Raw genomic sequence first — 14,986 nt, forward strand, 5'->3', positions numbered from 1 at the left:
TTCTTCAAATTTAACCAGTTACGGTTGGTAGTTCATCTTTTACGAACCGTAACTTCGATTTACGGTTGGTTATGAGCACAATTCCAACCGTAATTAGCTATGAAAATGTAAAAGAAAATGATTTTTTACGTACTTTAGATAACTTTGAGCAACAAAAAGCTAGTTGGGACTAATTTAGAAGTATACCCGGTCATTTTCAGGTCCTGGTTGTTCATTTTGTTGGTTAATTTCTTCAATTGATTGAGATTGACCTTCTTCTCTAAACATTTTTTTTTTAACTCTAAAATTCTGATTTTGGTTTTGATTTTGAGTTAATATAAGTGAAATTAATCATTAACACTAAACTTAATTATCATCACTAAACTAGATTATAAATTACGATGATTAATTTGTCATTTCCAGTATTTTTTTTATAAGGGACACCATAAATGATCATATAACGACCCTTTTCATTCTATTAGAATGCCGCCCTCTAATAAACCATGCCGCCCCTATAACGGGTTACAAATACAACGTGTCCAGAAAAGAAAGAAATGGATGTAGGGTAAAGTCTACAACTGGAATAGAGAACATCTGCACCGTTTCTTCTTCTTAAAACAGTATAAATGCAAGGTCCGGGTAGCTCTTTTTCTCTCATCTCACTCTCTGTGTCTAAACCTCGTTCTCATACACTGATACTTCAAAAAAGAAAAGAAAGGATGTCGGTCTCAAATCTTCTTCTCTTATTATCAATCTTCGCACTCTTTAATGTTCCAGCATTTTCAGCTCAATTTCTTGATGGTAACTCTTCAAACTCTGTTACTTTCTGTACTTCCAATCCTCAGTTACAGTGTTCTTGTCTGCAATTATTTATTTTTTTGAATAAATCTAGTGTATTTTTTGTATTTAGCTGGTTTATTCCATAATGCTATTTCTATTGAAATTGATTTTATTTACATTTCAGTCCTGTTTTTAGTGATTTGCTCTGTTTTAGCGAGCTTTGAGTTTTGTATAAGCTAGTAAACATCTCTCTTTTGTTTTGATTTTTCAGGACATGAGTTATTTTCTTCTTTACTTTTAACTGTTTTTTCTCCCAAGGACAGCACTGCAATGGGGTTCATTTATCTACTAGTCTTAGATGTTATGGAATGCGCTTCTTTAGATTTGATGTATTCATGAGTTTATAACCTTGATTTATGGTTTTGAGTAGATATAGTGTAGATTTAATGATTTTCTAGGTTGCTTATATGAACTCTTCAGGTCTTATTTGTTTAATTTCAGATGCTCATTGTATATTTCTTTGAATAATCTTCAGGGTTTCTACCAAATGGCAACTTTGAAGAACAACCAAAACCAATCAACATTAAGAAAACAGTACTTAAAGGGAAATTCGCACTACCCAAATGGGAAATCAATGGGACAGTTGAGTACATCCATGGAGGACCACAACCCGGTGGAATGTATTTCGCAGTAGCCCATGGTGTTCATGCTGTAAGACTTGGAAATGATGCTTCAATTTCCCAAACAATTCCAGTTAAAAAAGGGTCTCTTTACGCCCTTACATTCGGCGCTTCAAGAACTTGTGCTCAAGAGGAAGTTTTAAGAGTATCAGTTCCTCCTGCCCAAGGAGATTTGCCTCTACAAACACTTTACAGCAGTGATGGTGGTGATACTTATGCTTGGGGTTTTAGGGCTACTTCTAATTCTGCAAAGGTGATATTCCATAATCCAGGTGTTCAAGAGGATCCTGCTTGTGGTCCACTTTTGGATGCGGTTGCCATCAAAGAACTCTTCCCCCCTATGCCCACCAGAGGTAAATTACTTCACTTAACTATAGACTATGCTTGCATTTTAAGAGTTCTCAAAATGTTTTAGAGTCAAATATTTTGTATGAACAACTGCAGTTAGAATCGACGGCTAAGAGATATGTCTCTCTAACTTAACATATAGGTTTGAATAGGTTGCTTAAACGCCTATAAGCTACAACTGACATCGTTAGCACTTAGCACCAAATGGAAGAAAATTCGAGGTTTCAAGCTTATGAAATCAGTACACTTTTCGTGTAGCTCTTCCTTGTGACCTTTTCGTATCATCTGAACGGTATGAAGTGGCTTAAGGCTATGAAGTAGGGGATGATTTAAACACCCCTGGATCTGACTAGTGCAAGTCATGGCAAAAGAACATCTGTTTTTTAACTAACTGAAACTTGATCCCAGACTTTGTTTGATACGATATGGCTTTCTTGCTATCCTTATATTGGTGAAGTTGTATATATGTCTGCAACTGTTTAGATATCAGGCATCTGCAGTTACAAGAACTAATATTCGTGGTAGTAACACAGGTTCTACAGTTTTTTCACATTTCCATCTCGAGAAGTAGCCATCGATCTGATTCATTTACCTCTTAGTAGCTTTGTCTGAAGAAATTACTGAATAACTGTTTTTGCTCTTTTTCTTTCATTTCGGAACCTGACAGTCACTGCATTACCACTACTTACATTGTGAAGAACATAGTGAAAGAGAAAAGAAAGCTAACTCTACCCTGACATGTTAACCAGATATTCTTGAAAATTGTATAAAGGGAGCACAGCACTTGTGTGACAGTGTTCTAATATGATAAAGTTACTTTAATGCATCTTTGCCACTCTTTTTTTAAGATACATATATCAGTGTATTGATAAGGCTCAACTTTTATTGCAGTTAACATGGTTAAGAATGGTGGTTTCGAGGAGGGACCTCATCGTTTCAAGAACTCCACTAATGGTGTTCTCCTCCCACCTAAGCAAGAAGATGCTGCATCTCCTCTTCCTGGTTGGATAATTGAATCACTAAAAGCTGTTAAGTTCATAGATTCTCTGCACTTCAAGGTCCCTTCAGATTTTGCAGCAGTTGAACTGGTTGCAGGGAGAGAAAGCGCCATTGCACAAATTCTAAGAACAATTCCGGGCAAATCGTACCAGCTTAGTTTCACAATTGGAGATGCTAAAAATGGGTGTCATGGATCCATGGTAGTTGAAGCATTTGCAGCAAATGACAAATTCAAAGTTCCGTTCGAGTCTACTGGCAAGGGAGGATTTAAAACTGCTACTTTCAAGTTCAAAGCCACAGCAGCAAGAACACGATTAACTTTTTACAGTTCGTTTTATCACACTAGTATAGATGATTTTGGATCTCTCTGTGGTCCTGTTGTTGATGAAGTTAAGGTATTACCTCTCCGTGTTTAGAATCAAAATCCTATACAGCGAGTCACGTGGATATTGATGTTTTTGCAACGGCCATTTCGATTCGGTATTTGTAAAGTTGCCGCCTGTTGCATGTGAGTCTAGTTAGGTGTTCTAAAATACTTGAGTATTGTTTTGTGTTACGACTATCATTATCACTATTTAGTCGCCATCAGTGCCCAAAACAATTTATGTTGTATCTTGTATTTAAGAAAGAAAGAAAAAATGAATCAATGATTATGCCCAAATTCCACTTGGGATTAATATTTTTACTTGATTTCATCTCTTTCGGAGAACAGTCTTCAGAATTGCCAATGGTTTCGGTGATCCACTTAGAGGTCAAAAGGAGAAGCGTCAAAATGGAGAAAATTTGCTCGGATTAGAGTTGCAATAGGCTTGAAAAAGGCATTACCAAGAGAGGCCTCTGTGACTCTCCCATCAAAGAAGAAATGTCAAGTGCAACTAGGGTATGAAAACTTCCCAAACTATGTGACCTTTAGTTGTGGCTTTTTCGGTCATATAATGAGACAAATGCCCAGCTCTCTCCGAGTATATGAAAATCGGATAACGATTTCAATGAAAATATGAAAGATAGAGACCTTGTTAGATATACAGCTAAAATTAAGTTTTTAAAACTGGTATGTGTACTTCAAGTTAATCAAGATGGTTCTTTTGACTTATTCAGTAGGGCTTTGAACAACAAGATTTCTCCAAAGGTAAACTTCTTTGTTTGAGCCACTCTTCAGAAAAATCTAGGCCCATAAAGAATAGTTAGTGGTTAGCAAATTTTCTGGGTTCTTAGTTATAGATCATTAGACATTTATGATGAAATATGTTGCGACAGTTGTAGCTCATGTTAGTCTGAGCAAGTTTTACGGTGGAATGCAAACTATTCTAAGCTTGGAAAAATTAAGCCTAATGGCTTCCGAGTTGGGTTATCCACATTTTTTCAAAGGCATGTTCCAAGGTTTCATGGAAGATAGTTTGGAATCCCAACTACAGCGCCGATCCAAATTGTGTTGAGCGCCGATCCAAATTGCACTCAATCTTGTGGTTGATTTTGTTTTTAAATCTAATTGTTCCTCTTCAATTGTGGATTTTGTGGCCTAAGATTGATTGCGATTTTGAACAAATAAAGACTTTACCCTTGCAGGGTTATGAGGTTTGTATTTATAACAAATATTATGTACATGAGTTACATAAAGACCCTGATACACACGGACCACATGTAAACATGCAATATTGTCTTACACCCCCTCTCAAATTATACACGGTGGTAAACAACGCGAAAGCTCGATGTATAAAAATTGAAATCTGGATGTGGATAAACTTTTAGTGAACATGCTGCACTGTAGGTGTATAACATATCTTAAGGAAACCTTTTGTTATTCTCTCTCGTACAAAGGATAGTAAATCTGGATATGCTTGGAGCGTGAATGTTGAATAGGATTGACGGCAAGATAGGTATAAGAGGTTGAGTAAAAGATGTACTAAGGTCGAGCGTCAAATACTCGACCCAAATAAATTCAGCAGAGGTATATGACAAGGATGGTTACTCAACTTCAGTACTAGTAGTAGAAACGTTGGTTGCTTTTTAGAACCTCGGGAAATAAGATTTCGACCCAAGAAAACACAGTGACCAGTAGTGGACCGTGAAGCATCAGGATCACCACCCCAACCAACGTCAGAAAAGGAATTAAGCTGCAAAGAAGAATTTCTCCAAAACATATACCATGGTCGAGTGTGCCTTTAAGATACCGAAGAATTCGTTTAACCGCCATAAAATGTGCATGAGTGGGTCTATGCATGAACTGACTGACCTGATTAAGTGCATAGGTAATGTCATGTCTTGTCATAGTAATATATTGTAAGCCTCCAATTATACTTCGATACAAAGTGATATCAGCAAACAAGACATCATTATCAGTCGATAGCTTAGACGGGGAGCAATATGAGTTGTGACTGGCTTGGAGTTTGTAAGATCAACCTGATTTAGAAGTCCCAAGGTATAGCTATTTTTAGTTAAAGCAAGACCAGAAGAAGTTCTTACGACATCTAAACCTGGAAAATAGTGCAAGTCTCCTAAGTCAGTCACTTCGAATTGTGTTTATATAGTGCAAGTCTCCTAAGTCAGTCACTTCGAATTGTGTATAAAGTGTTGGAAGGAGATAATAAAGACCTTGAACATCACTACTAGTCAATTAAAATTTTCTCAATGTACAATGTAGAGTAAAAAGGTAAGAATACCAACACCAGACTGTTTGGTAAACAAGGAACGATCTGAATGCGAAGACTTAAACCATGAGAAAAGAAGCGAATCTGGTAAACCATGCTTAAGAAGCTTGTTTTAACCCATATAAATCCTTATACGGCAGAAAAACACGATCAAGAAAACGTTTATCAAAAAATCCTTGAGGTTGAACCATATAGACTTCTTCGCCAAGTGAGCCATGATAAAGGCTGTGTTTGATGTCTAATTATTTAATATGCCAAGAATAAGAAGCCGCAAGACTAAGGATCAATCTAACAGTTACCGGCTTAATCACGGGACTAAAGGTTTGCTTTAATCAACACCATATTGATGAGGATAACCTTTAGCAACTAAACATGCTTTGTATTTACCAATTGAGTTGTGAGATTTTTGTTTAATGCGGTAAATTCATTTACAACATAGTATTATGCAGACGAGGAATAGAAGACCGGTGCGGTTTAGAAGAAGGGCATTAACCTCATCAATCATGGCCGCTACCCATTCTGGAGGTATTGCAGCGCTAGCAAAACATGATGATTCCATTAGAAGATAGTGGTATTGAGCTGCAAAACATTATAACACGGGACGCTGGGTAGAAAAATAACCTTTCAAATTTTTGGGTCGGATCGTACCATTATTAATACCTGTGGTTGACATGTGGTGTGTATTATAGTTCGACTTAGGAAGCGACTGTACAACTACACAAACACTGATGATTTAGAGCAATGTCATGTGACTACCATTCACCATATCAATATTCATATGGCTCAAACTTGTTAGAGCATTGCTCGGTCGAACTCATAAGTGTTGCTATCTCAAGCTTGTTGTCAAAACTATATCTTGATTTCTAATCTACAATTAGTTAAGTCTCGAATTAGGATAGAAGTGTAGTTGAAAAACGGACATCGCTGCAAGCATCATTGCGTTCTACCGTTTGAAGGCGAAGATCAACCGAAGCTTTTGGAGAACTTCTTCAACAAAAGGTAAGTGAAGACTGACCACCTATTTCTCAAGTTATATTCATCTTTCTATCTATGAGACGATGTCGCATAACTAATTAGACTATCATAACCATATCAAGAATTTCGAGTTAAGTATTCTTGGTAATTAGTTCTCGAAATATAATGACTAAGCTTAATGAACATTTGTTCATACTTTATGAATTTCGGTTAAGAACAATTTAATGTTCATAATCAAAATCATGATTCAAGTTTTATCATTCGAAAATAACTTAGAGCAGTGATATGTGCCATTTATGTTATTCGGGAATGTTTCGAATTGATTTAGAGAGAAATATATAACTACTATAGATTTAGATATAAGACAGTGTTATCAGTCTTACAAACTGGGAAATTGTTATAAGTCTGAAGTCGTAGTACATGTACTCGTACACGTAGTGGAGTAGCTCTATGTCGACAAGCAGATTTTTGGTACACATATTTCTATGCACATCCTGTAAAAATCTGTTAACTCGTGAACCGAATCGACACACATACTCGTATGCAAACCGAAAAGGAACTGCAGTCACGGAACCGGTTTGGTATCCATACCGGTACTGTACCAGAAAAGTTCTGTGTTCCAGAACTCTGTTTGTGTATCCATACCGGTACGCATACCAAAATAGTCTTGTGGACTCCGAAACCGTTTATAGTATTAAGGTACACATACCTGTACGCATACTTAAATAGTTCTGAGAACTCCGAAACTTGGTTGTGCTTAATAGTATACAAAACGGTACATGTAAAGTGACTGACCTGACTCATGAACCGCTATGGTATTTATACTTCGTACATATATTAACCATGTCGATTAAATTCTTATGCACTTAAATTATTTCTTCGAGATAATGTGCATTTGAATAATCTCTAAAAACACCATAGATATATTTGATCACTTGATTGTGTTTTGTTAAGTGCATATTTTGCATATATTTAGTGTCGAATCCATGATAGTAATTGCTTAGTTTCTTGCAAATTATTGTATATTATGTTTGTTTTATTTTATTTATATTTTGATAGACGAATCATCAAAAAGAAGTGAATTGGCACATATTTGTGCAATAAAATAAGTTAGTTGCAAGTGTAGAAGGGCCAAAGACCAAATGGAACTCATCCAAATTGAGGAGTTCTTTATATCATCGTGAAGAGGACGAAAAGACGAGGCCAACGGAGAAAGAATGGCGTCATTCCTATGTGGTATGAAGAAATTACAAGCATTCTAAGCTAGTCAAAGTTGTGCATCTCTGAACCCACAGAATTGTTATAGGCACCCGAGTTTCTACTCAGGCATCCACGGAATAGGAATTCTGTTTCAGTCTTCCAAGACTGACAGTTGAATTGGTAAGTTAAAGGGAAGTTATCGTCCCTGTTATATTTGGATTCTCGACCAGTTCGTGGTTCAACTGTTGATGGAGTTTGCTGTGGTTTCGTGATGAATGGAAGAACTTCTGAGACAACATGGAAGATTCATGTGACGATGGCAATTGTCGTTAGCTGCCCTTGATGGTCATTGTTTACTCAAGCTTGGAAGTTCAACGATGATTGGCAGCGACGATGGAGTTGGATGCTGTGAATTTCAGATGGTCTTGTGATGAAGTGAATGAACGCCGGAGATAGAACGGAGGAGTTGAACTCGAGAGGAAGTTTGCTCTGGTCCTGTGACTGATGGAGATAGTTGTTGTGACTACTAATTTTCCATAGTCTACGTAATGTAAACAGCTCAGAGGATCGGATACTATGTAGTAATGATACCTCTGTTGAACCGATGATACTAAGTAATAAATGATATCTAAGATCACGATAATAACAAAGAATAATAATGTAACGTAAATACTTCTAAGTCATCATGAGATACAAGATATTACGTGGTTCGACTTTCATCTATGTCCACGGGGTAATGGGTGATTTGTTTGTATTAAGTTGTGGTGGTTACAAAGATCTTAAATGCTTCCCAAAGTAATAGAGAGAACTCAAGTCGAAGTAAATACTTAAAGAGGTATAAGCTTAAGACTAGATATCCTTCTCCTAGATACTGAATGCCCTTAGTTTGTTGGTGAGGCTTGGTATTTATATCCCCCTCTGCTCCAGGTATATCTTTGCTGTCTTTGGATCCATCGTTTCCTGATATACCTTCCGTACAAATGGTACCTTCGTTCGCCGCGTACTTTCTCCAGTCGAACTCTGCCTCCTCAGCTGACCCACGTTCCTTCGGGGACTTCCCAGCCTCAGTACAAATTGTACCTTCATTCACCGCTAACCTTTGCCAGTCAAGTTCCGCCACGCCATTTCTCTTTACGTGCTTTGGCTATGCGTGTAGATAACAGATTTGTGCATTCAATGCTGATTAGATGCGTCATCTAAATCTGTCCCTTCGCCAGCTGCCCCTCCCTAGACTAGGCTTTATTTTTTCCATCTTGACCGTCGAGGTATCCCTTCTTGAGATGATATAAAGTAGATCTGCAAAGGTATCCTCAGCAACTCAGGTTTCTCTGCATAGCGAGGGCTACACGGTTATCTTGTATGCGACCACTAAGATCGTGACACGTGCTCCGTGGAATATTGGTATTCACAGTTTTCCCCTTTTCTTTCATATTCTACCATTTGGTAGGATTGGAAGAAAAACTCTCGTAACGCCGCCATTTTTTTACGTACCGATTGGGTGGTCCCCACATGTCCTTTCATGCAATAACTTTCCCTTGAATTTCGGGACGTCCAAATTTTTGGATTCTTCAACCGCCTATAAGAAGAGAATAAAGAGGAGGAATTTTCATTAACTCCTTTTCTTCCCCTCGAACTATCGTCTCTGTCTCTTTCACAAAGATTTTCCTTCCGCTGTTAAATGTTGATCTTCCTTTTGATTCGCCAAGGATCCGGTTCAACACTCGATCATCATATTCAAGTAAGTGATACTTTGCTCCTTCTCTGCCTATTCGGATTTTCGTCTTGGATTCTCCTTGCTTTGGGTTTGGTTAATTTTCATTGATCGCCATTGATGTTCTTGGGTGCCTGCATGCGTTGTTTAAAGATTTTGCTGTGTTCTCCGTGTTGTAGGAGAGTTTGGGTTTGTTTTCATTTCGTATTTTAATGTTGATTCTGCCATGATTGTTCTTCGTCTGCAATTTTATTCATGGTGATGAATAACCTTTGATTTCGTCTTATGATGGGTTTAAACTGCTTCCCTTGGTTGGTTTAGTTAAACCCATGCCCAAAGTATGCTTGTTTTTGCCCCCAATTTGCTTTTGAGTTCACTGTGATTTTCAGTCCACCATTGTTGATGGGATGTTCTTCCTGCTGGTGTTAGGAATCATGAGACTCCCGAAGAAGCCTACACGGAAGGGACAGAGAACCTCTTCGTCTACTGATCCACCTCCACGGATGGACCATCCTGATGCTACGCCGTCTCCTCCTCCCGAGGATACTGAGATACCTGCTGGTACTGAGATGGATGTGGTCCCTGAGGCTTCTGCGAAACCTGAGGTACAAGAGGTTGTTGTTGAGGATCTTCCACCTCCTCCTCCTCACTATGAGCTTCACAGGCTTCAGTTGCGTGACAAGGATAGCTACACTCACTTATCTTTAGCTGAGATCACCAAGTCTTTTCGCCTGCATAAGTTTGAGATTTACTTTGTCGATGGCCCTGATATTCTCAACGAGTCCTTGATCCGGAGTTTTCCTTATGATGAGAACAACCTTCTGATTAGTGTTGGTCAGCTGGCCGCAGGTATGCTTCTCTCTTTGTTTAGTAGAAAGGATCCCTTCTACTATGACGTTTTGTCTACCAGGGATGACCCTGTGAACAAGACTCAGGTCCGAGGAGTTATGAAGTATACTGGTAATTACTGGCGTGCCCTTCGTGAGAGCTGGTACCGTAGTAAGGGAAAGACTACTTTTAAGTCTTCTGACCCCTTTTATGATGGGAGGTCTAAGCAAGAGAATTATACCCCTGTCAACTTCAACGCTACGTATGCTGATGCTATTCAGAAGAGTAATCTTCTTCCTTGGAGTGTTGGCCCTCGTCGTATCCATGTTACTGCTATGCAAATTAGGCAAGTAACAACCTTCGTCTTCTGGATGAGATTGATAAGACCGGTTTGATTGTTATCCCTTATTATGCTAGGCTACCTTTGCCGAAGTCTGACCGCATCCGTCTTGATCATGATGATCGCTGGGTTCATACTCCCCTTCGTATGGTGGGTCCTTGGGCCTATGGTTTTACTACCGCAGATCCCAACGTCCCTCGTACCTCTCTTTCCTTGTCTGAAAAGTATGATGGATATCAGCCTTGGGTTTTCAACCCTGCTGCTTCTCATGAGGTAACCTTCGTTTTCCTTGGAGGTTTTTCATTTTGTGCCTTTTTTGCAGCCTTTGTTTAATATTCTGATGACTTTTTCTGTAGCCTGCCCCTGCTTCTTCTGCTGGAACTGCTCCTGGTTCTGCTGCTAGGACTGCTCCGGGTTCTGCTGGTAATTCTGTGACCACTAGGACTAGGAAAAGAAAAGCTTCGGCTGAAACAGCTAGGCCAACACCTGCGGAGGTAAGGTTCATAACCCTACCTTTGTTTCCGTAGGTTCCTTAGTACTTTGCCCCTAATCCTTAGCTGGCGCATGTGTTTTTTCACAGTCTTCCAAGAGAAAGGGCAAGTTGAAGGCCGTTATTGATCTTGAGGAATATGACGAGGATCTCAAGGCTGGTGAGGAGGTGCCGGATGACGAAGATATAGAGGACATTGAGGATACTGGCCTCGGCCCTCATTTGGACGATATTGAGGAAGATTTTTCCAAGGATAATTCCAGTCCCATTCGTGTTGACTCTGTTAAGGGTGAGAACCTCCCAGTTGGTGGTGATGTCTCACTTGTGTAGATGGTGGATTTTCGACAAGGGCTAAAATCGTAAACCCATAATTATACGTACTTCTGATCCAGCAATCAGATGAGTATTGAGGCTCATGTCTCTCATAAAATCTCTGACTGAGAATACTGTCTCTCATAGTATATGCAGATATGTAGTCTCTCAACTGAGGCAACGACATATCTCATGAATACTGAGCAATTTCAGTAATTACTTCCATATAGAATCACAAGATTAGATGGCTCCTAGACAGCTCGCCTGCTAGTATAGAGCAATAACGTCTTCGTGATGTAACAATGTTTTCCCTGACTATATAGAAGGAATATGACGCTTCGACAAGCTCATATCACTCGATTCCTCCTGATTAATTAATGCTCCTAGACGATCGTACTAGTATAAAGCCATCAATTAATTATTCCTAAATCATTAGATTCATTCACTAAATCCTTGAAAAATATTCTACATTATTCATAATATTTTTTTACTTCAATTCATGGTTTACAGAAGAACTCCATGGGTTAGTGATAAATATTCAACGTATGGGCATATGAGCTACCTTCGAGTAAGCCCCGGCCAAAAGGATGCAAGTGTACTCAACAATAATGCACTAACGAGCACCTGAACACACGAACGAGCATCTCAAAATACGACGAGACGATGAACCTATGCAAAATAGGAGTGAAAATAATAAATAATAAAATATCAACCAAGGCGCTGGGGAACTGGGACCACTGGTCGGCGGGTCATGCCATGACCAGTCCCACGCCCAATTTTATATTTTATCATATTTTTATTATTTTCCTTGATCTCATGAAAATTCCCTCATTTGAGTAAATTCCTCTGTTTCAAGGAAACTCCTCAGTCTCATGGTGTTTCCTTCACATCAAGGAAACAATAAAATAATTAGGAAAGGTGTGCGGGACCAAGCCTACTAGCCGTCCGGTCATGCCCTAGTTATGGCCGGTCCTACACCTTGCATTCCTTATTATTTTATTATTCTTATTTCCTTGATCCCATGAAATTCATTGATCTCATGGTATTTCCTTAATTTCATGATATTTCCCTCAAGTCAAGAAAAATAATAGAAATTAGGGAAACTCGTGGGACCGAGCCCTAGCCGGTCCCACACCCTCCTTATTTTATTATTATTATTGTTTATGTTTCCTTGATCCCATGAAATTCCTTGATTTCATGATATTTCCTTCAAATTATGGATTTTCCATAAAATCATGAATTAATACATAAAATTAGGGAAAACTCACGGGATCGGGCCCTAGCCGGCCGACCATGCCCAAGCCAGTCCCACACGCCCTTATTTTATAATTGTTTGTTTCCTTCATCTCATGGAAACTCCTTCACTTCAAGGAAACTCCTTGATTTCAACAAAAACTCCTTTATTTCAACAAACTCTTTGATTTCATGGTATTTTGATAAAATCGTGAAAAATATAATAAAGTTAGGAAAAATGTTATGGGACCGGGATCATTGGCCGGCCGGCCATGCCTTGGACATAGCCGGTCCCACACTTCATGATTCCTTCATTTTATTATTATTTTTCCTTCATCTCATGAAGTTTCCTCAGATTCAGCAAAAACCCTGATTATGTCATATTTTCTCAAAATGTTGCTCAAACGCACATCAGAAAATATAAAAATTCTCAGGACTGAAACACGGACACTCTGGCGATGTGAGCATGTTACCTTGACCGACCAAGGTTGGCTCTTTGGCTTGTAAGAAACCGGTCCCACGTATTTTCACAATTTGACCTAATTTGCGCAATTGCACGTATTTGGGTCCAAAACTCTTCCAAACAACTTGGAATTTCATGGAATGATCGTCAGACGATCCCGTGACCAACCAGGGCTGGTTTTATGACCCCTTGATCAGTCCCTCATCTCTTCATAATTAATTATGTTTTATCACCTAAGGATCAGACGAGCATTATTTTAATAGTAAATGATTAAACTAACATTTGATCATCCTTTCACCAACTCTTCAAGAGACCTTGGTATTTGCTCACTCGAGCATATAAGTGTACATGGTTGATCCATGATCCCATGTATCCGGTCCCTCCTTCACTTTGTGGTTAATTTTCAATGAACCATCAATTGATCGAATTAGGGTTTCGAGTCCAAGGTTCATAGTTCCAGATTCGAACGCTAATAATTTTAGATCAAAATTTTATTAATTATACTCGGTCCAGTTGCCAGTATCTTAATTTAATATTTTATCTGGTCACGCTACCAATTATTCATCAAACGAGCAACATTTGCTCAGATGAGCAATATTTTCTCAAACCAAGGAATATTGGTTCAACTATCAATATTCAACAATTCATCAAATGAGCAATATTTGCTCACCTTAACTATCGACGTTTACTTGAGAATTATACCTTTGTTTCAACAGACATGTTCAATTCGTACGTTTCAGAACATTTGCAAATCATGTTCAACTCAGCAATACATGGACCCATCGTCCCATGAAGTCAGCAACTGACTAACTAAATACACGTCTACCTTGCAGACTCCAACATCACGAGACATCAATCGTGTCGCATGGGGGATATTAACTAGGGTTTTGGTCTGGCGGTCTATGGCACATGTGTTCATACACACGATGAGAATGTAAGCAAGTCATGTAATTAGTTGAAGGAGTTAACAAAGCAGTGGATGGAAAATCGACCAAGTCTCCGCACGTTGAGCAACTGGTTTTAACACGATTTCCACTTCTCCACTCTTTGATTCCATCAACTGTCACACTTCATGGGATCATGGTGTTTACGATTCTAGCAATATAAATAAGTCTCTGAATCATGATTGAAAACAAGACAATCTTACGTCAAACAGACAACACAAGATTAACAACTCAATGTCTGAGCAATTACTCTCAATAGAGCAAATTCAATCATTCAGAACTTATCTTATTTTCAGAATACACAACACAATCTTCGATCACCATTGATCTCACACATTTCTCAGCTTCCCTCCTACAGATCGACCCATCCTCTCTTGTGACCGAATTTACTCTAGAACGGCCATTGTCTTGGTTTAGGCCGGAGTACTACAGATTGATCTCTCGAATTCAAAACACTCCCTTTTTGCATTGCATCTGTGTGAAGTTTGACAGTTCGCTCGGTTCAAGGAGTTTCCTCCACACGGTCGTCTCCCCAATTCCGTAAAAACCAGCAACTTGTTTTGCCCCATCTACAGATTGGCGACCACAGTGGGAGATTAATCTCTCGGTTGCAATCTCACATTTTTGCAAAATGGTTGATCTTAGGTCAGGTTTAGTTACAAATCCTAATACAAACAACTATAGCAATAGCAACGACACTAATGATGATATTCCAGAAACCATTCCTGCTTCCAACAATGGCGGTGGCATCACTCCTCATCAGACCGACACTGGAGCACATCCCCTGTTTGGTAGTTTTCCTGAGGAACAGAGAAAACCCACCTACCATAGCTGATCTCACGAAGGTGCAAAAGACTCTTGCCAAGAATCAGACTGACATGGCTGCAACACATAAAGAGTTGTGCAATTATCTCAAAACTCTCACTGAAAAGATGTCAGAGAAGACTCAAGAAAATGGAAAAGGAAAAGAAACATCCTCAGATGATGACCCTGAGATCATTCTAGTTCATACAGTGGATGGTCCGCAAAGATGCAGACGATTCATCAGCGAAGGAA

The 14,986-nt window shown here is 38.9% G+C and overlaps 1 protein-coding gene across 1 annotated transcript; it reads left to right on the forward strand.

Annotated features, from left to right (window-relative positions):
• The first annotated feature begins 590 nt into the window (after positions 1-590).
• On the forward strand, positions 591-3,471 carry LOC113322586. Its single transcript, XM_026570708.1, has 3 exons — positions 591-780; positions 1,295-1,792; positions 2,679-3,471. The coding sequence occupies exons 1-3, from the start codon at positions 606-608 to the stop codon at positions 3,200-3,202; spliced, it is 1,197 nt and encodes a 398-aa protein (XP_026426493.1). The 5' UTR covers positions 591-605; the 3' UTR covers positions 3,203-3,471.
• The last annotated feature ends 11,515 nt before the right edge of the window (positions 3,472-14,986 follow it).

The sequence above is a fragment of the Papaver somniferum genome, chromosome 11, assembly GCF_003573695.1.
Source record: "Papaver somniferum cultivar HN1 chromosome 11, ASM357369v1, whole genome shotgun sequence".
NCBI classification, from domain to species: domain Eukaryota; kingdom Viridiplantae; phylum Streptophyta; class Magnoliopsida; order Ranunculales; family Papaveraceae; genus Papaver; species Papaver somniferum.

Coding starts and splice junctions, on each gene's coding strand:
- LOC113322586 (XM_026570708.1), top strand. CDS start 606: ATGCAAGGTCCGGGTAGCTCTTTTTCTCTCATCTCACTCTCTGTGTCT. Junction 781..1,294: donor TTCAGCTCAATTTCTTGATG/GTAACTCTTCAA, acceptor AATAATCTTCAG/GGTTTCTACCAAATGGCAAC. Junction 1,793..2,678: donor CCCCCCTATGCCCACCAGAG/GTAAATTACTTC, acceptor CTTTTATTGCAG/TTAACATGGTTAAGAATGGT.